The following is a 22264-nucleotide window of genomic DNA, read 5'->3' as shown; positions in this document are numbered from 1 at the left end:
ACATACATACATTACACACACACACACACACACACACACATATATATGTATATGTATATTTATGTATATATATTCATATACATATATATATGTTTGTAGTATGTATGTATGTATATGTGTATATGTATATACATATATATATATATATATATATGTATGTATGGATGTATATGTATATATGTATACATATATGTGTGTGTGTAATATATCTATCTATATCTATATCTATACTATCTATTATGCATAAGTTTTTGGGATGGGAGGAGACAAGTGGCGTTTGGAAGCGGGCCAAGTATTGGAGTAGGGGAAAGAGAGAAGGGGTGTGATGAACCACTTGTTGGGGCAAAGGAGAGAGAGAAAGAGAGAGAGGGGGGGTGGAGGCCACACATTGGGGAAGGGGAGAGAGAGAGAGAGAGGAGCATAGGGGTATGTTGAGATAATTTTTTAAATAAATAATATAATATAAAAATATAAAGACTTATAATATTATATATATGTATATATAATACGTGAGTGTGTGTCGTAAGTGTAAATAAGAAAATTAAAAATATATAATGATATATAAATCAATATACATATAGTAAATATATAATAATATTATATTATATACACATTCACACACTTGTACACACAACCACCACAAGTACATGTAAAGTGTGTGTGTGTGTGAGAGAGAGAGAGAGAGAGAGAGAGAGTTTCTATGTGTTTGAGTGTATAAGTGAGATGGGTGTGAGAAGAGAAAGAGTGCATGTGCTGTGTGTAAGAGAAGGTTGTGTCTATGCACGTGACAGACATAAAGAGAAATATGAGGAGAGACATATATCTCAGATAGACATATGCACACACACACGTAGACACAAGCCTAATTCACTCACACACGCTTGCACACAGATTCACATGCATAAATGCATAGATAGACGCACACTTGTTTGCCGCAGCCATACACATGCATAGATGCACACACGCGACAGCGACGCTGATAGTTGGCTATGGTATACCTGTCAAAATTTTTGACCTAATCTACCTTCATTTACTTATCAAGTTGATCTCCTGTGGTATCTCGACAGCGTTTGCAAGCGAAACTGTCTGTTTTCATGGTCGTAGCCTTATTGCGGCTATCTGTTTTTTTAGTAGGATTTTCTGCTGCTTTTGTCAGGGCTAGGGTTTTCCGCTCATTCTTGTGGGATCAGGGATTTCTGCTGCTTTAAAAAGGATTAGGGTTCCCGGCTGCTTTCGTCAGGATTAGGGCTTCTTGCTACTTAGGGTTTATCTGTGGCTGTCAAGGTTTTCGTCTGCCGCTGATTTGAGTTTCAGCAAGACTTCGTGGTTGGCCATAGCCCTCGGCAGACGAGGATCGGGGTATGGGGCGCTCCATAAAACCAGGTGCGGATTTCTGATTTGTTCTGCTAGATGTAAAGAATGGCGATGGTAGGGTCACGCGCCTTTCAGGCTGACGATGACCAGGAAGACAGCGATTTCTTCGAGCAGCTTGCCAATGACCTTGGGGATGGGCACCTGCAGCAGAGCCACGAGCAAGAAGAAGAGGCTAGTTTCAGTAAGGTTTTCTCCAAGCTCAGTGTAGGCGGGGAAGAATCTTCCCTTGCTCCTGCTGCTTCTGCAATCAATGACGGAGATGACCCTGCAGGTGATGATTTCTGGCTTGACGAGAACCTCATCAGCGAACCTCCCCTGACGAGCAACGGTGGCCCTCACACAGATTTGGTTTCTGCATCTACTGATTTGCAGATTGAATCGCTGCAAACCAATGCCATTATGGCTTTGGAGACCCCTTCAACAACTGCAGACATTCAGATGGATGCAAATCTGGCATCGGATGTGGCAGAAAACGGTGACAAAAATGTGGCCTTTGGTGCACTGGAAAGCTCTCACCAGGCAGAAAACAGTGTCAAAACATCGCCCTTATCTGCACCTGGCCTCAAAACAGAGGCCTTCTCCGCACTTGGAAATTCCCTTCAGGCAGAAAACAGTGCCGTTATGGTGCCCTTTTCTGCTCCAGTGAATTCTCCTCGGGTAGAAAGCACTTTTGAAATGGAGCAGGCAACAGGAGCTTCTGTACCCGAAGACGTACACCCAGCAGTTAAAATGGCACCAGCAACAGGTGTTCGCTTGTCTTGCATCTCTTCTCTGGACAGCCCAAAGCTAGACTTAACTGATCTGAAAGTGAAAGAAGGCACACAGCAACCTGCAATGTGGAATTCACATGTTGAGAATGCCCTTGCTTCTTTTGATCCTGGCGATTGTATCACTAGTGCCAAAGCCATCACCAATAGCTTTGTTGAATCCGATGCTTTAGCTTTCAATCCTGCAACTCAAGCATCCGATCGTGGCCAAGTAGAGTCGGTTGATGCTCAACTCTCAACAAATGACGACCACACAGATGATACGGAAGCCCAGTCCTCAACAAGCGTTAAAGAATTGCAATGGAGCAGCTTTGGTGATGTCTTTACCCCAAACACACTTGGATCACAAAACACATTCGGATCTTTTTCAGATTTCCTTTCAGACCTGGATGGCCAGGCAGGGGCAAGTTCTAACTACGGGACAGGTGTTCAAAGTCGTGGTTATCAGGTTGAATCATTGATGTGGGCATCCACCTCCCATCCACAAGAGGGTTGGAGTGTGGAAGGTGAAAGTCTGGTGAATCTGGCCCCTCCTGCAAGTTTTGGCTTTTATGGTACAGGTGTGGAGCAGTCCAGTGAGATCGGCTTTTGGAATCAGCAGGGGGTGCTTAATGATGGGATGGATGCGCAGGTAAATGGTGCTGAGAAGCATGTAGTAGAGTCAAAGGAGTCGGGACCACCTGATGTGGTATCAGAAGCTGGTGGTCAGCTCCATGGAGATTTTTCAATGAGCAGTGGCAGCTACGAGGCTCAGCTACAGGGTGATCTTCAGCAGTCTTGGGAGAACATGTACCCTGGTTGGTACTTCGATTATGCATGCAATGAATGGAAACAAATACAGGCGTGGGAATCCGGAACTAGCTCACTTGCAGTGGATGAGCAGGTGCCTGTGAGCAGCATGGGCCATCTTTCTTCTGGCACGGAGGACGTCGACCCATCTTGTACACAAACAACTCAAATCGATCAGTTTGTAAGTACTGCTTCAGGCTCAACATGGCAGAGTGGTCAAGAACAGGCTTCTTGGTCTGCATCAGGGTCAATCAAAGGATTTGGAGCCGATATGCAGGCTGGTAATAACATTGGCGATAATGATTCGGTATATCAACAGCCAGTCAACTGGGAAGAGCAGTATCCTGGTTGGTATTATGACTATCAGGCTCAAGAATGGCGGCAGATTGCAGGCGATGGTGAGTCCAATCAGGACAATATGCTGGAAGCCTATCAAGCTGCAGATGGGTTGAATTCCTCACCATTCCCTGAGGGTGGGTGGACAGAGAAACAAGGCCAGCCTCACAGTGAAGTAAACCAGAATACTTTTTGGCAGGGGGGAAGCCAGAGTCTGTATAGCAGCGGCAGTGACGTGACTACCTTGACTCGAGGTATGTCGTTCAATTCTTGGGCGGAACCTCCAGCTGTGGTGCTTGATGCAGGTCTGCAGGCTGGTGCTAATACTGACGACACGAAAGAGGCTTTGCAGAGTGGCAATGCCGGATCTTGGATAGGATTTCAAGGTGGTGAAAACAATGTTTCTAGCTATAATTATCAACCTCAGACAGACTACAATCTGGCAGATCAAGCTGCATTTTTTGGCAACCCACAAGGTTTCTTTCAACCACACAATGCTCCCAGAGCAGCCAATCAAGGTGCACGTTCATCTGCAGGACGTCCACTCCATGCATTGGTAGTCTTTGGATTCGGTGGGAAGCTTGTGACTATGAAGGTAAGTTTGCACTATAGCACAACCTGCTTCTTGCTGTAAAACATGTAGGGACTGGATTAGCAGAGATGTAGGCATGCTAGCTTTCTAGATACACTCTATTTATGTATGTTAAAGTGTCCAATAGTGGCGATTACTTGTAAATTTTGCAGGCTCGACAAATGGGGCCACCTGAGCCAATTGTTCTTCATGATCTCAACCAGGCAGTCTTAACTGCAGAAAACTGTAGCCGAAATGAGGGAATCTTATATTTTTCTGCTCTCAATCGTCAAGGGTTGGCTAGCCCTTTGGTAGGTCATGGGGTTACGAGTAAAGAGTTGTTGAAGTGGGTTGACAAGCGAATCGAAAATTGTGAATTGGAAGACCCTTACTGCACAAGCTCAGAAGCACTTCGCATACTTTGGGGTGTTCTCAAGATTGCTTGTCTACACTATGGCAAATTACGGTCTTTGGCTGGCTCTACGGGCCTTAAATCACAGGTTTGACCTCGTAAATGAAAGAATTTACACGAAAGAGCTCAAATTTTTTGCATCCAGGATATCATCGTTAAGATCAAGCTGCCAATTACTTCTTTAATTTAGGTGGAAGATGGACCTGAGGCTGCATTAGGAAGGCTGTTAGCATCTGCCAAGAGCCAGAGCCATTGGAATCAGGGCATTGTTGCATCTGCAGATGCCTTGCACTCAGTGCCAACAGAGCATGAGTTACAGGTGTTTTATGAAGTTATATCTGTCTTGTCCACTGGTGTAAACAGCCTTGCTTTGCAAGAGCATTACAAAGATGACGTGTTTTGCAGGCAACTGCAGTTGAAGTGAGAAGAAATCTGATGGATGGGAAAAGGAAAGAAGCTCTTCAGCTTGCTCAGCAGGGTCAGCTGTGGGGTCTTGCTCTGGTTCTTGCATGGCAGCTGGGTGAGAAGGTTGGTTTTGTAGTGTCTTGGCTTGTATCACAATCCCTTATACAAGCAGTCACTATTAGTTGTTGTGACTTCAGGCATGATGGAGCTGCTGATTAGTCCCTTTTGGCTCCTACCTGTGTAACAGGTGTATGCAGATACGGTCCTACAAATGGCTCAACAACAGTTTTTGCCTGGTTCTCCTTTGCGAACATTGCTTTTGCTGTTTGCCGGGCAGACAACAGAACTTTTCAGGACTCGAAGCTTGTCATTATCAGCTGGAACTCCTGGCCCCTATTTGCCAGTTTCGTCCAGTTCAAAGGTTGTGAGCTTCTCCCTTGAAGTAGAAAAAACGGAACATGCTGTTGTGTAATTCCAAATGACCATGTGAGTTATAGTTTTTAGTTAAAGCAAGAGCTGCCACCCTACATTAGTTGCCAAATGAGAATCTATCACTGGCTTATGTATACATGAAGAGTTGACGTGCTGCCTGCTTATACACTTTGATTGTTCTTTCTGCAAGTTTGTTATGAAATTGCTGACATAATACGGTGATGGGATGCAGCAGTGCATTCCTTCATAGGGAGTGGGGTTATACCAAGGTGAGTGTACGGTGCGCTAGTTATGTAGTTAGTGATTGGAATTAGAGGGTGTGGTGTTATGCCAAGGTGAGTGTATGGCTGCACTAGTTATGTAATTTATTATTTAGTATGTGCAATTTCAATTTGCAGTGGAAGGCCTATGGGAATTCTCAATGCAAGATATAGGCCAGGATTGAGAGCTAGTGTCGCATGTTTAAGTTCCAACTCTCAGATGAATGTGTCATCTAGGCTACAATTTCTTTTGTGTAATCCTGACATTGGTACTAAAGCTGGTTGCGAAGTTTCTCTTTGATATATGACAGTGGTATCGGATCTGGTTTCTCTTTGCTTTCTAACAAAGGTACTAGAGAAGGTGGAGCCAGATTTTTTTGCTTTGGGAAGATAATGGGTTTTGGAGGTTGTTTGCAGCCTTCAATCATCAATTCAGCCTCAAATACCGCAACTGGATTGCCAGCCATGTCTCAGATGCGGCAGATTGATTATGCACATGATGCAGAAAGACCGTTAGAATGTGGATGGGCTCAAGGATGCCTTGTTGCAGTTGATGGAAAAGCGTTTTGCAGAAGAAAGCTAGAGAAGAGAACCAAACTTGTAGTAAGCTGCAAAACAACATACTTGGGAAGAAAAGTAAAAGGCTTGGGCTTAGCAAGCCGAAGTAGAGGAGATTTTGGCAAAACAAGTTTGCCATTTATGAGAGATGGATTTAACGCAAGGAAGCCGAGTTTGTAGACAGAGAGCACCAAAAATGTTTTTCCACCAGATTCAATCCTTACACCAGGATGGTCCCTCAACAGGTGGAGTGTTTCAGGAGTTGGACCAATAAGCTATTTAATTCCTGTGGAGATGTGCTCAAAATTTGCAGGAAGAAATATACATTGTGAAGGTGTATTTTCAGCTGGTTGCCATTTGGTGCAAAATGGGAGCAGCTCGTTGTCTTGTTCTTCCAAGCGTGGGTTTGATGAAAGTTGATGTGGAGATTTGCGGGAGGACTAAAGTTGGCTACCCTTTGTCATGTGGCTGAGACTGCCTTTCACCTCCAGGGAAGTGATAAACACTCAGTTCAATGGTTTATCTATGAAGATTTGTCTACTAAGGTGACATATCTTTATGCATGAACTTGCACCTACACTTGTGTGTTGATTACGTGAGTGGGGATGCCATAGCACTTGGTCTATGCTATGTGAGCAGACCACACAGATTGGGCTGGTACTTTATGAAAGGGTATAAGGTATAAAAAACACTTTAATATTTAAGGTGTAAAAAACACTTTAATATTTAAGGTGTAAAACCTTAGTTCAATTAAAGCTTTGAAAAATAATGGAAATGATAAAAACTCTGAGACAAACAACTAGGCAGCAGCTTGAAAGAGGGAAAAATCAGCAACTTATGGTTCGATTTACTGCTACAAGATCGCCAGTGATATATTGCCCAACATCTCTAGCAAGTGTGAAGTCACAAAATCCTAATTTTAGATTTGAGCCTAACACAGTAAAATAACTCAAGAGGGCGAATCCCTAAATTCACATAGATAGCTTGCTTCATCAAAACCACTCAACCGTAGTGTAGCCTCCTTTTTCCCCAAGAGAAGATCCTTTCATTAGTTAAGAAAAAGCTTGTCTGATGAGTGGCATAGTACAAACAATGCAAAAATGTAGTCAATATATACAAAAGACATGAAAGGGGGAGCTCTCTCAATGGCTAGCTGCTTTGGAAGGGAGGTTACATCACAGGGGGAGGGGGAAAAAACCCTCTCTAGAGGCCTATAATGCTAGGAAACTCCTCCGTCCTTCTTGGAAAGGAAGGGCTCGGGAGTCCAAGCGCGAAGGAATGCCTTTCGCCCTTGCTACTGTCACCGTTTGGCCACCCAAATGGTCTTCTCTAGTCTTGTGCCAATTTATGGAGGTGGGGCAACCTTCTTGCCACCTTTACTTAGGCCAGTGTGTGGATCTGAGTGTATGGGATTCCAATTTTTGTGCCCGTTTGTGACCAATGTGTGGATCCGTGTGTCTTGGATCTGAGTTCCGCGCTTTTCGGTGTGCCAGACTTGTGTTCAGAAATGCTAGTGTTGTACATGCTCCATGACCGGGAGATTTGTTCATAACAAAGTGCGCTTGCACACATGTTACTTGAAATTGTTTTTGCGTGAATTGTTTTCATGTGACTGTCTGCAATGAATGCCTTGTTTACAAGGTTGGGATGCCTAGTGTTACCAGGTGTTTTTGAAACGGTAGGTATGAAACAGGTTTCGTACGTTTTGAAATGTTTCCTGAAAGGTAAGAAACGGGTCCAAAAAGGTTTCAAAAAAAAAAGAAAAAATATGTATATTTTTAACTTAGAATATACAAAAAAATATGTATTTAGTCCTATGACATAACTTATAAGAGACCACACAAAGTTCACCATGCTAGATGCAACTGAAAATACATGGCTCACCCAATCAAGCTGCCCCTGTAAAAACGCTCCAAATTCACTTTATATTGTCCAAGGCAGGTAGTCTCAGGTCTCAATAGAGAAAGGGGAGGAAGATATGCAAGAAATATTGAGCACAGGGTAAAAAGCATGCTTCTTTGTGAGCTCTGCAGAGAAAACGTACATAAAGCACAAAAGAAAATTACCCCTCGAATAGTCCTCCACAAGGCCCAAGGACACGAAGGAGCACGCGGGGCTTTCACAGGCGCACTATCACTGGCCAGTTGGCACACATATTGTTGAGAAACGTGCAAGGAACTGCCTCTAGAAAAGGTGCATGGAAAAAACGTGTGAAATGATGGCAATGTGGTTTAGGGTTATATGAAGATTGGGTTGCAAAAAAACACATTTCATACAGGACGAAACGTTTCAAGAAACGGGTGAAACATTTCGTATGTTTCCACCAGGTAAGAAACACGTTTCTATGCAACATTGGGGATGCCTGCCCGTGCATCATGAGAATGCCCTAAATGCTGATGTGTTTTGTAGTGTGAATAGGTGGTAAGTGCTCTCTAAACCTTTGTTTTAATCTATTAAAATGCTTTGTAATGTTTATAACCTTTGCAAGTTCACGCTCATTAAAAATGGCTGGACACTTTATTAAAGTGCTCAAAGCCCAAACCCTGTGGGTACCGAATTGGCTGAGCTGTGTGGGCGGGACACCTGATAAGTGAGGGGTGACCGCCCATGTGGCAAAGGGTAGGTGTGGGCACCTAAAATTCCATGCACGACGACTCCTCTACTTGCAAGCGTCATTTTTCTTGCACACAAGCTCTCCATTGTTTTTGCTGCATGTTCCCGGATTCATCTAGGTATATAATTCAGCCGTATTAGCGGACATGCAGATTTCACATTGCGAAGTTTTCGTCCGAGTTGCGGCCAATTGATATTGTGCTTATTCTATCTTTAGCGGTGCATTTGCCCTATCAACTACTTATTTGTTGTACTAATTCTTTCTATTTGCTACTTCCCTTAGTGCTAGGCTTCATTATGGCTGAGTTTGCCCTGCATTTCCGGAGGTTTGACAAAAACTTAGTACGAAGGGCTTTGTGTGAATATATGCTCTTGTGTGTGTGTGTGTGTGTGTGTGGAGTGCGTGTGTGAGAGCATATCTTGATATAGAGATTTACACCCACTATTGGGCACTGATGACGTTAGTGGGGATGTCGTAGTATCTAGTCCATACTGTGCATAATGGAGTTGATAGTTATATAGTCTTGTGGGTTGACTACCATGAGTATATAACATGCACGTTCCTAAAAGGTGAATTTGGGCATGTTCCTGGATTCATCTAGGTATATAAATCAGCCGTATTAGCGAACATGCAGATTTCACATTGTGAAGTTTTCGTCCGAGTTGCGGCCAGTTGATATTGTGCTTATTCTTTCTATCTTTAGCGGTGCATTTTCCCTATCAACTACTTATTTGCTGTACTGATTCTTTCTATTTGCTACTTCCCTTAGTGCTAGGCTTCATTATGGCTGAGTCTGCCCTGCATCTTTGGAGGTTTGACAGAAACTCAGTATGAAGGGCTTTGTGTGAATATATGCTCTTATGTGTGTGTGTGTGTGTGTGAGAGAGAGCATATCTTGATATAGAGATCTACACCCACTGTTGGGCACTGATGACGTTAGTGGGGATGTCGTAGTATCTAGTCCATACTATACATAATGGAGTTGATAGTTATATAGTCTTGTGGGTTGACTACCATGAGTATATAACATGCACGTTCCTAAAAGGTGAATTTGGGCATGTTCTTGGATTCATCTAGGTATATAATTCAGCCGTATTAGCGGACATGCAGATTTCACATTGTGAAAGGTGAATTTGGGCATGTTCCTGGATTCATCTAGGTATATAATTCAGTCGTATCAGCGGACATGCAGATTTCACATTGTGAAGTTTTCGTCTGAGTTGCAGCCAGTTGATATTGTGCTTATTCTTTCTATCTTTAGCGGTGCATTTTCCCTATCAACTACTTATTGTTTGACAGAAACTCAGCACGAAGGGTTGTGTGAATATATGCTCTTATGTGTGTGTGTGTGTGTGTGTGTGTGTGTGTGGAGTGCGTGTGAGAGCATATCTTGATACAGAGATATACACCCACTATTGGGCACTGATGACGTTAGTGGGGATGTCATAGTATCTAGTCCATACTACGCATAATGGAGTTCATAGTTATATAGTCTTGTGGGTTGACTACCATGAGTATATAACATGCACGTTCCTAAAAGGTGAATTTGGGCATGTTCTTGGATTCATGTAGGTATATATATATATACACTCTCCTTATCACAATTCCAGCTGCATATTTGTGAATCCTCATCTGAAGGGCATTCCGCTGTGCATTGGTTGCTGTGACCCAGCTGAACCACCTGTATAGGCACCATGTCATCAAGCCACCTGCCTTATGCTGTATGGCCAGGTCTAGGGAAGCCCCTACTGATAGGCGACCGTTCTTGGAGAGCCCCCTTGGCTGCATTTATAACTTCTGGAGGGGCCCGAGGGTTTCACAAGACACTTGACCATTAAGGCAATTAAACATTGAAATCGGCCATAGCCTTAAACATATGCCACTTAATGCGCATAACTCCTTACCAGCATATAGGCATTTTCATAGATATTTGTTTGTCCAAAGATTGGCCGACAACAGTTCATATGGCCGACATGCAGCCCATAAACCTATATAAGCATTAGTCATCATTTTGCATTGGATCCTAACCTTTTTCTCGGGTGTCTATTTTTAATTTAATTTATTATTATTTTTTAAATTTTATTTGTTTTTGGGGATTCTCTTTTTTTTTTTTCCTAAAATTATTCGTAAGTTCAGATTAATTTGGCCTTATGACGGTATATGTTAGTAGAAGGCCAGAGGTCACCTTAATGGGTAGACCAAGGGCCTAGAAGATGTACATACGTTTGTCATCTTTTTGTACCATAATACAAAGAAAACCCTAACACCAACACTCTTTCTCTTCTCTCCTCTGTGAATCTTTTTCATTAATCAACATCTTGTTCTTAATCAAGCTTAGGACTGTGGATTAAGCAGTAAAGCTTCCGCGCATGCAACAGTGGTATCATAGCATTCAGCCTTGACCACTAAGCATAGTCCCAAGGGCGTGCACAGATCCACGAACGTAGCCAGGGTAGCATATGGAGTCGTCTGCAATAGGCAAAGCTGGAGGAAAGCATGCTGAGGTAGGATGTACTTAGAATCAGTACATCATTATCTTTCAGATTAGTTCCAAAGGCCTAGCAAGAGGCATGATCAGTTCTGGTAGGTGACCCGCCGCTGTGTTGAGAGAAAGAGATAGTAGGCATGGGGACAATAGTGGAACCAATGCTCAGTTCTTTAGCAAGACTTGGAAATGGTGATCACAAGTGGAAGTTGTTCAGGCAAAATGTTAAAGTCAGAAGTCTAGGGAGGAAGGAAGAATGACACAGTGTCCACTCCGTTATCAAGTTTACCAGGAGGGGTGCATTGGAGTGCTATGTGACACACTAGCTCTACATCAGTGCATCATTCTTGAGTAGGATTTTCCTTTTTTAGGAATAATTGTCGTATGCCGTGGCCCCATTGTGAGCCCTGGTCCGGGACATGTCAAGCACGAGCTACGTAGGTCAATCTCCACAGCCATAGAGAGTCTGCATGTGTTAGTCCTCTTACCCACTTGGAGAATTCATCAGTTAGTGCATGTAGAAGTCAAGCCATAGCAGTAGGTTTGCATTAGTTGCATATAGTACAAGGTAGACAAGCCTATGGGCCAGCCCATAAAGGGCAGTGTCCAGGCTAAATAAGGCATAGTCAGCCAGTTGGCAGCCTGTAGATGCCTAGGCCTGCAGTCGGCCAGCACTAGCACTTAAAATTCAGCATAAATCATCCATTCACAAATCAGTTCACAGCAGTTTTCCAGCAGGTAAAGTGTGCCTACAGCCACTGGCTCCCTTGTGCATACTTTCAGCAGCATTCCCAAGTCCTTTATGAAGAGCATCTTCAGCATTCAGCCAGCATATGTGCATCCCTCAGTTTTGGGATCGCATAGTGGTCATTGAAGAGCAATTCTACGGAGCTTGGACAGCATTTGGATGAGCCTGCGTTTGGTCTACTTCGTCCTTGCATTTGGTAGTCCCCAGTCATCATTCATATTCATTGTAAAAGTTTTCCAAAGAATATAAGCAAATACTCCTGCTTGCAGGGGGGCCCCCTTCAGTGGGTGAATTGGGACCCAATACTGTGTCGACTACTATCTGTCTTCTCTCTCTCGTCTTCTCTGTCAAAGTGGATTTTTTTTTTCGAGAAAAAGATCCTTCAATTAGTTAAAGAGAGAACAACCACAAAGGGCTAAGTACAACCATGAAGGGCTAAATACAAACTCGCCTATAAGGGCGAGAAACAAGTGATCATAAGGGGGAGAGATACTTCTCCTCTGGTTGGCCGCTTTATGAGGAGAAGGCTATCTCATACAAGGGGGGGGGGGGGGGGGAACAACCACATAGGTGGTATGTAGTGCCAAATGGGGTCACCACCTCTATGAAGGCAATGAAGTGTTAGGGTTAGGGTTTACACAAGCTTCAAGCAGTCATGGAAAACCAAAAGAGAGAGAGAACACGACTTCAGTATATGCTTAATGATAAAAGTGAAGTACAATAGCCACATAATAGTGACCCTAAAGATAAGTGTTCACATGTCCGGCCATAAAATGTGCCGGGTGGACCAAAACACTTATAAACTGCATATAAGTGAAACTGAACTAAACTGGGGGAAAAAACCTCCACTAGCTGAAGTAAAAAGTGCCCCAGTAATCTACTGATGATCACTAGCACTCCTTTGGGTGCATACACAGCATAAAACCCAACAAACCTCCCTGGAGTGATATGTGATCACTGTACATCATTCACCAAAAGGAAACAAATTCAAAGCATTGCGGAATGCTTCAAATTTCGGACGTGGTAATGCCTTGGTGAAGATGTCTGCCACATTCTGATCTGTAGGACAGTAGATCAGACTGATATCTCCTGCCTGGAGTCTCTCCCGAACAAAATGATAGTGAATCTCAATGTGTTTCGTGCGAGCATGAAACACAGGATTCCTGGCCACAGCAATGGCACTCTGACTATCAGTATAGATAGGTGTAGGCTCCTCCACTGAAATATCCATATCAGTCATGAGACGACGCAGCCAAACACACTCAACAGCAGTAGTGTAGGCTGCTCTGTACTCTGCCTCACAAGACGAAGTGGCCACTGTGGTCTGTTTCTTGCTTAGCCAAGAAATGCATGAAGAGCCAAGAAAGAAACAATTTCCACTAGTGGAATGTCTGGTATCAAAATCACCAGCCCAATCTGAATCACTGTAAGCGTATAACTGCATGTCACCCCCCTCAGGATAAAGCAATCCAAGAGACAAGGTACCCTGCAAATAACGGAATACACGCTTCACAGCTTGCCAATGTGACAACCGCGGGCTGTGCATGAATCTGCTCAACTGAGAGACTGCATACTGAATATCTGGCCTTGTATTACACAAGTAAATAAGGCACCCAACAGCCTGAGCATATGTAGTGGCATCAAAGGAAACACTGTCATCTTGTAGTGACAGTTTCATCCCAGGCTCCATAGGAGTACTAATAGGCTTGCAATCCTGAAATTTAAACTTCTCCAGAAGTTTAGCAACATAGCGTGATTGCAACAACCCAATGCCTCTGTTATCCTGCACAAACTGTATGCCCAAATAGTAATGTACAAGGCCCAAGTCAGACATGTCAAATGTCTGTTGCAGTATCTCCTTAAAGGCTGCAATTTTGTCATCATTTGATCCCATGAGCAAGAGATCATCCACATAAAGACTGATGACCAGCAGATCTGTCTCTTCTTTCTTTACATACAGAGTGGCCTCTGATGGACTGTTCACAAATCCCTCAGTGAGTAGAAAAGCATCTATTTTTGCATACCAAGCTCGTGGAGCTTGTTTCAAACCATACAAGGCCTTTTTCAGCCTGCAAACTTTCCCCTCATGACCATGTTCTGCAAAACCCATGGGCTGAAATACATAAACTTCCTCCTCGAGGTCCCCATGTAGAAATGCAGTCTTTATGTCCAACTGGTGAACAACCCAACCACGATGTGCAGCCAATGCAATGACACACCTAAGTGTTGACATACGGGATGTAGGAGCAAATGTCTCCTCATAATCAATGCCCTTCTTTTGTGCATAGCCCTTTGCAACTAGACGGGCTTTGTACCTGTCAATGGATCCATCTGCATGTCTTTTCAACTTATAGATCCATTTGGTGCCAATTGCTTTCTTGCCTTTGGGCAGATCAACCAAATCCCATGTTTGATTCCTTTTAATAGAATCAAGCTCATCCTGCATGGCTTTGTTCCAATGCACATTATCTCGTGCATCCACAAATGAATCAGGCTCATCATCATCCTGTAAACTGGCTGCCATAACCAGATTCAAATCCATGATGTGTGCATGCTCATTGGTCCTTGTCTCCCTACGAGTACGACCAGCAAGAGGACCTCTAAATGGCTGTCCTGTAATGTCCTCAAATACCATCTAGGTATATGTCTGACCTGTGGTGCCTGCTGCCCCATATTTGGTTCAGCTTCTGGCTCATTTGGCTGCTGAATTTCTGCACCACCTACATCATTTGCTGGCTGTCCTGTACCCTCATGAGTTGGATCACCAACTGTGGAATGAAACTCCATGGGTAGTAGACCTTCAAACACATCATTTTCAGCCTGATTTGCCTCATAACCAGCCCTGGATATTTCTGATTTTTCATCAAAAATCACATCCCAACTAGTGAATATCTTCCTGGATAGTGGGTCATATAACCTGTAGCCCTTGCTCTCACGGCTATACCCAACAAAAATGCATTTTGTGGCTTTATCATCCAGCTTCCTCCTCAACTCTTTGGGTATGTGTGCATATGCAAGACACCCAAAGATACGAAAATGCGATACAGAAGGCTTGCGGCCATGCCAAGCCTCAAAAGGAGTAATAGAAACCAATGCCTTTGTGGGACATCGATTCAAAATATGACAAGCACACATGACTGCTTCCACCCAAAAGATATGTGGTAGCCTTTTTGCCTTTAGCATACATCTGGCCATCTCCATGAGTGACCGATTCTTCCTTTCTGCAACCCCATTCTGCTGTGGAGTGTAAGGAGTAGTATACTGATGTTTTATACCTCTACTCCCAAGAAAGGAATTCAGCATATGTGACATATATTCCCCCCCTCGGTCAGAACGGAGAGTCTTCACCTTGCATCCTGACTCTGTCTCAGCAAGTGCTACAAAGGCCAAAAATGCATCATATACCTGTGATTTCTGTGTCAAAGGATAGACCCAGCATATACGAGAGAAGTCATCAATAAATGTTGCAAAATAGAAGCAACCACCTAATGACTCCGTCTGCATGGGACCACAAAGATCACTGTGTATAAGTTGCAACTTTGTTGTTGCTCTTAGAGCCTGATCACGTGGGAAGGAAAACCTGTGCATTTTTCCCAAAATACATCCTTCACAAATGTGATCTGGAGGCTTCTCCATGAGAGGTAGATCTGTAAACATGTTATGTCGCTGCATAAGCATAAGACTACCAAAATTTACATGCCCCATGCGAGCATGCCATAACTCCGCATCAACCATAGATGGAGTAAGAGTGAATGCATGATAAGCAGACTGATCCACTGGCTGAAATGCATCCAACTGATAAAGTCCATGACATAATGTACCAGTAAGCATCAAGGTCAAGGCATTAGCTTTGTCTCTGACCATGCATTTATTATCATCAAAGTGGACTTGCATACCACAATGTGCTAAAGAAGAAATGGACAACAAATTCTTCTTTATCCCTGGTACATATAAGGCATCTGTAAGGCGGAGAATGGAGCCATCAATGGCTGTGAACTGAATCTCCCCAATGCCACGAACTGGATATGAAGCATTGTTGGCACACTGAACAGTTTTGCCAACAGGGGCAGGGCCAACATGACTAAACAAATCCTTGCGAGATGTGATATGCTTTGAGGCACCACTATCAAAATACCAAGTACATGCATGCTCTGTCAAACTGAGTGCCTGTGAAGACCAAGAGGCATCATAGCTGCATGTATAAAAACAGTAATCCTTGTCCTCAACAAAAGAAGCAGTCTCTGGAGGAGCTTTAGAAGCATCATTAACAGACATCCCAGCTTCCTTTGCCTTCTCTTTGGCAATCCTCTTCCTACATTCCGTGATGTAGTGACCTGGCTTCTTACAGTAATGACATTTGCCCTTCTTCTTGGGCTGTCCATCACTTTTCTTGGTATCCTGTGAAGAACCACCATCACCTGAATTTTGATTTGCACTCTTTGGCTGAGTTTTTCCTTTCCCCTTTTGACCTGTAGTAAATGCTTGTTCAGCATTTGTGTTCATATTCATATTCTTCCTCATTTGCTCCTCTTGTAGTAAGAGAGCAACAAGTTTCTGATACTTGAGGGGTTCAACAGCATTCCTCATGCTGAGGTTCAAAGAGGTATGAAAAGCCAAGTAAGATCTTGGCAAAGAGTGCAAGATGGTGGACACAAGCTGTGTCTCAGGAATAATCTCATCCACATTGATGAGTTGTTCTCTCAAATCCTGCAGCTTGTTTAAGTGGCTAGACATATCATCTCCTTCATTCATTTTCTGATTTTCCAGCTCTCTTTTCAAAAATGAGATCCTAGCCTCATTACGAGCAGCATACATCTGCTCCAAAGTCACCCATGCATTCTGTGAAAAGCCAGCTGAACGAATATGAGGTATAATGGACCTTTGTACCGACAATGCAATGAGTGACAAAGCTTGTGCATCCCTGGCATCCCATGTCTTTTGAGCATTTGTTCTTTGAACATGCAATGGCTGTCTTGGAGCCTGTACCTGTTGTCCTCGTCCACGAGCACCCCCTTGGGGAGGAGTCTCTGGAGCCAATGGACCTGGACGTGGTTCATCACCACTAACAAAATCCCAAAGACCTTTTGCCACAAGCACATTTTTCAGCATAAAACTCCACAAGGAGTAGTTCGTGCCATCCAATTTGTCTTCCTTAGACAAATATGTGAATACATCACTTTGCTGTTGATTTGCCATTATGCTTACGCACAATGTTGTACCTGTTTATCAAAAAACCCAATAGCAGAAACCCTGAAAATAACTGTACTCCACTGAATACAGTTCACCCAAATATGCCTGCACTCTCAATCCTCTGAATGTGCAGTTCAAAGCACCAATGACTGAGTAGAGCAGAAAATGGCGTACACAATGCCAAAATGCCCCAAAAATGCCAAAATTTGCTGCATCCAAACTGTGCAAAAAACCTGTATAGTTCTTTGCTAGAAAATCTGCCTGTTGTGCCTGTATATTTTCACAGAGAAAATAAAAATGCCCAATATTTAAAACTTGCAATGCTTACCACATTGTGATGTTAGCAGGTACAAGTTGACTTCAATGCGAATAGACTGCAGGTACAGTTGAAGTACAATGAATGTACTCTTACGAAGCACTGTATTGAACAATGTGAACAGGTACTCTGCAGGTTTGGTCAAAGCAGGTACAGTGTTGAAACTTCAGTCGAATGTACAGAAAGTACAGTCGACTGGTACAGCAGAAGGTACGCAGCACTGAATGCTGCACGGTTCTCTGCGCAAGTGACAGTTGGCGTTGACAGGCACGGACGTACGTAGCAGGTACAGCAGCGCTGACAGGCGCAGTCTATCGAAGCTGATACACGTGCGCTGACAGTACGGAAGCAAGTCGACGCCTGTTGCAGCAGTCGACTGAGTACACTAAGGCGACCAGCGTTGACAAGAGCAGGACGTCCAGCGTTGAGGCGACCAGGTACAGATGCTGACGGCTGCGAACAGTTATGGCAGGCTGCAGGCGACTATTTGCAGGCGGCGCACAGGTGTACGGGCAGGTACAGTAAGGCGGCGCTGACTGTACGGAAGCACCTATCTGCTGCGCAGAGCTGGAACAGTACGGGCAGCAGAGTTGTACGGCGAACTGGTATGGACAAGTACTTATGTACGGGCTGGACAGAAACTGAAGGCTACTGTGTACTGCAATGGCAAGCCTTCACTGCTCTGATACCAAATGAAGGCAATGAAGTGTTAGGGTTAGGGTTTACACAAGCTTCAAGCAGTCATGGAAAACCAAAAGAGAGAGAGAACACGACTTCAGTATATGCTTAATGATAAAAGTGAAGTACAATAGCCACATAATAGTGACCCTAAAGATAAGTGTTCACATGTCCGGCCATAAAATGTGCCGGGTGGACCAAAACACTTATAAACTGCATATAAGTGAAACTGAACTAAACTGGGGGAAAAAACCTCCACTAACTGAAGTAAAAAGTGCCCCAGTAATCTACTGATGATCACTAGCACTCCTCTGGGTGCATACACAGCATAAAACCCAACACTCTATTTGTGAGGAAAGGGCTAGGCCTCCAAAGTCTCAAGAAGGCTTCTTGCCGCTTCTGCATGCGGTCAGAACCTCCCTGTAGCTTTCCCCACTGACCACGGAGGGTGTGAATGATATCGAGCCATATGCTCTTGATGGTCTTAGCCGGCGGGGTGTGGGTACCCTCGATGGCCTCGCTACATCTAGCATGCCAGATGTGCCAGGTTGCTATGCTACTGCAAATCTCCCAGTGCTAGCATGAGCCTGGACGCCAAACACCTGCAGCTGGGACTGTGACTGGTACCACTGCAATACGATGGTGGGAGACTTGAAGGGTATAGCCTCCCCCATCCTCCTCGTAAGTCCTGACCACTCTAGCCTCAGTGGCCCAAGCAACAGTAGCCCAAGTGATAATTCGGGTCGATGCCTTGTCCATAGCAAAGATGCGGAGAATCCATTGCCGAATCTGTTGAGCCTTCGGGCAATCCCAAAGGCAATGTCGCTGAGACTCGTGGGGGTGGTTGCACCTCGGGCAAGCTGTAGACCGCCCTCTGGCTGCCAGCCAAGTACCCACTGCCAGACTCCTGTGTGCGGTCAACTAGAGAAAGAGAGTGATCTTCCTCGGTCGAAAGCTGTCCTAAAGCCTCTTCCAAAAATCTGAAAGGAAGCGTTGTGATAGGCCTTGAGACTGCCAGTGTGCTGCTGTTGCCGGTGTGCCATCTATCTCTGACATCTGGATCCTGTGGCCAAGCCTCGCTGTATATGCAAAGAAAGGGGCATCTAGAGTCTCCACCCGATTTGTGGGATCATGGCCATGTCCACTCTCCAAGGTCCCACTGCAACCGCGTGAGTGGTCGGCACTCCCAAATCCATAACCGCCAAAATCTCTCCCTAGCCACCTTGGCCGGTGCTGGATCTATGTGCCATGCACGTCCTCAAAAACCAGTCACCCTCACCTTCTGCAAGGTGCAGCCTTTGAAATCCTCCAAGGTGTGCTCTGATCTCTCTAATCTGCCATGTAATCCAATAGAAAAAGTGAGCAGACAACTGTCCTCATCTGCTCCATAGACCGCCACAAGAATATCGTGTTTGGTGAACACGCCTAGCCACATCAGGGGGGTCGGGTCTGGAATAGGAGTCAGCCACTTTGGAGGAATAGCTGAGTCAATGTCGATGCTGAGCCTATCTCTACCCCGGATCCCTGTCAGGCCTCTCTCCTGCTCCTCCTGAGGTAACTGCCTATGTGCAACCCAATCTCCAAGAGACCTTGCTCAAGGTACCCTAGGATATGTGCAGTTGGGCCCCTAGCACGTGGCCACTGGGTAAACGGATTAGGGGGTTCCAAATCAAAGGCTGTCAAAGCTGCTCCTCTGAGGCCACTAGAACAATTTGTCTGAGGGCTGGCCTGAGATGATCCCAAGCACGAAGTAGACTGGCTATGAATCTGTCCTCAAAGGCAGGACTAAAACCACGGGCTCGCATCTCTGTGAAGATCCATCCAGTACACTGCGGCCACGGGCCTCCAAGGCTCGGAGTGCGGCACTGCGGGCTGAAATCCGGGCCAAGAGGAAATCCTTCCAAGGCTCACCATCGGGGTGGAGTCCTCTGACAATCAACTTGCCCAACAGGGCACGGCTCTAAATAGCTAGATCAATGAGACCTAGCCCCCCTTTGCTACGTGGCTGAATGATCACTCTACATGCCACCTTGGCCCTTGTTGGCCTCCCATCACTGTTGGCCCACAAGAAGTTCCGGATCAAACGTTGGACGTGGCCAATACAAGCCCGAGAAGGCCCAACACGAGGTGATGTACCACATGGTGGCAAGCAGTACCTGGTTTGCCACCACCACTCTGCCTGCTAGGGATAGCCTTGCCGAGCTCCAGTAGAGAAGCTTCTTCCAAATACTCAGAAGAAGCGGGGTGAGCTATTGCTCGGGAGAGATATCAATGCCAACCTGGCAGTTGAGGTATCGGACTGGAGTGCCTCTCGAGATCCACTGGAAAGCCTCAACTGGTCGCCAAGTCGGGGTGGGTAATGAACCTACCCAAAAACCACACGACTTGTGCTAGTTGATCTGTGCTCCTGATGCACGGCAAAAAATCTCTATCGCCTTCGCTAATCTCTGGAGATTCCTAACATCTCCAACGAGGTAGGATTCTGTGTTGTTTGCAAACTCCGAGTCCAGCAGCTCCTCTTGCGTGCGGAGGGGAAGGCGCAATCCCTGAAGTCCAGTCTCCTGGGCTGAGAGAAAACTACTCATGGCCTCGGCGACAAATAGAAAGAGGTACGGTGCCAAAGGTCAGCCCTGTCGAACCGAGCAGGAAAGGGGGAATCTGTCACCTCGGGCTCCCTGAATGAGAACCTGGCTGTGAGATGCTGAATAAAGGTAAAGATGTTGTCCAGAATATTCCGATCCTGAACAAAACTAGTATGAGTGTCATGGATCAAGTCTGGGAGGGAAGGTTGAAGTCGCCTGTTGATGGCCTTGGCCAAAATCTTGTAGGCCGTCCCTAGAAGAGTGATGGGTCTCCACTGCCGGGTCTCCAATCTATCACCACCCTCCTTGGGAATCAAATGTATCAAGCCCTGTGTGAGCCTCTCTGGCATGGCACCTGTGAGCATAATCTCATTGAAGGCAGCGTGAAGGCCACCTTCCATGAGGTCCCAATGGCGAAGAAAGAGAGGAGGAAGGCCATCCGCCTCGGGGCATTTGCCCCTGGGGAATGCCTTCACCGCCTCCGCCAGCTCCTCTGCAGTGAAAGGAGTCAATAAGAAAGACCGAAGGGAGGAGGGAACCACCTCTCTCGTGTGTCTCCAGACTCTCTCGCGCACATCCATCACTTGGGGGGATAATGGGGCACCAATGAGAAGAGACCGGAAGAAATCCGTGGCGATGGCTCTCACTTGCGGGGGATCGGAAACAATAACTCCATCGTGGCCATGTAGCTTGCGAATACCGTCTCTCCTCCTGTGAGGGCCGGCTATCTCAAAAAAGTCTACAGTAACTTTGTCACCGGCTTGAGTCCAGAATGAGGCCTTGGCATGGTATCTATACTCCATCCTCCTCTCCTCAATGGACTGAATCTCCGTGCGGGCAGCAACGATCTGACTCTCAAGCCACGGGCTGTCCGAGGAACTCTCCTGAAGACGCTGTAAAGAGGCTAGGCCCCTCCTCAGACTCCTCTCCTGCTCTCAAAATCCCTCCAATCTACTCTGGGCTGCCTCTTGCAAAAAAATACTGATCTCCCCAAGGCCCTCATCCAAAGTGCACGTTGCATATCTTGGGGAAAAGTCCAGACCCGCCCATATCTGCTCAATCCAGCTACAAATCTCGGGGTCCTGAATGAGGCTGTTTGGAATCTTGGAGCTCGCATGTCTGTCATGCCTCCGTGGGTCCTCAAGGGACATAATAACTGGGGCATGATCTGAAAATGTAGTGCCTGCCATAATACCAACCATGCCTCCACGGTTGCAAGCCCACTCGTCAACATAAAACCTGTCCAGCTGAGAGAGGTTGGCGCCAGTGCTCCGCCTATCCAATTGAGAAAAGCTAAGACTCCCAGGTTTGCGTCAAACTCTGGAATATGCCAAGGGTCCTATCCCCTAAGAATCAATATCATCTCCTCCCATGCAGAGTACTCCACCCCGGAGACAGTGGCCGTGCCACCTCCAAGTCTGTCCTCTGTTGCCTCTATCATGTTGAAGTCATCGCCCATGCACCAAAAATCAGCCTAGGGAAGGGCCTGTTGGACAATGCTCCAAAAGATAGCTCTACCTGTAGCCACATTCGGGGTATAAATGTTGAGGAAGCCAAGGCTATCCTCTCCAATTAGAATGGTAACCCACTGAGCACGTCCTGAAACTATGACTCCTGATCCTGTCCTCACAGACGGCAGAAGCTGCTCACTGACACAAGGTGCAGTTTGGTCAAGGATGGACTTTGTCACGTGCATCCCGCACTTGGATGCCACGTAGACATATCTGTACAGAAGGTGCAGGACCTG

At 45.4% G+C, this 22264-nt stretch overlaps 1 protein-coding gene across 1 annotated transcript in view; it reads left to right on the top strand.

Moving 5' to 3' along the window:
• Positions 1 to 670: 670 nt before the first annotated feature.
• LOC147611769 (protein transport protein SEC16B homolog) overlaps positions 671 to 22264 on the top strand; it is a 32154-nt gene continuing 10560 nt past the window's right edge. The window contains exons 1-5 of the mRNA XM_086784833.1: positions 671 to 3861; positions 4011 to 4337; positions 4440 to 4568; positions 4655 to 4777; positions 4902 to 5075. Of these exons, the coding sequence (XP_086640959.1) occupies positions 1420 to 3861; positions 4011 to 4337; positions 4440 to 4568; positions 4655 to 4777; positions 4902 to 5075 (3195 nt within the window). The 5' untranslated portion in view covers positions 671 to 1419. The remainder of the gene's footprint in view (positions 3862 to 4010; positions 4338 to 4439; positions 4569 to 4654; positions 4778 to 4901; positions 5076 to 22264) is intronic.

Source organism: Cibotium barometz, chromosome 47 (assembly GCF_041138505.1).
Source record: "Cibotium barometz isolate CiBa-2024 chromosome 47, ASM4113850v1, whole genome shotgun sequence".
In the NCBI taxonomy this organism is placed as follows: domain Eukaryota; kingdom Viridiplantae; phylum Streptophyta; class Polypodiopsida; order Cyatheales; family Cibotiaceae; genus Cibotium; species Cibotium barometz.
This window is presented reverse-complemented; position numbering and strand designations above follow the sequence as displayed.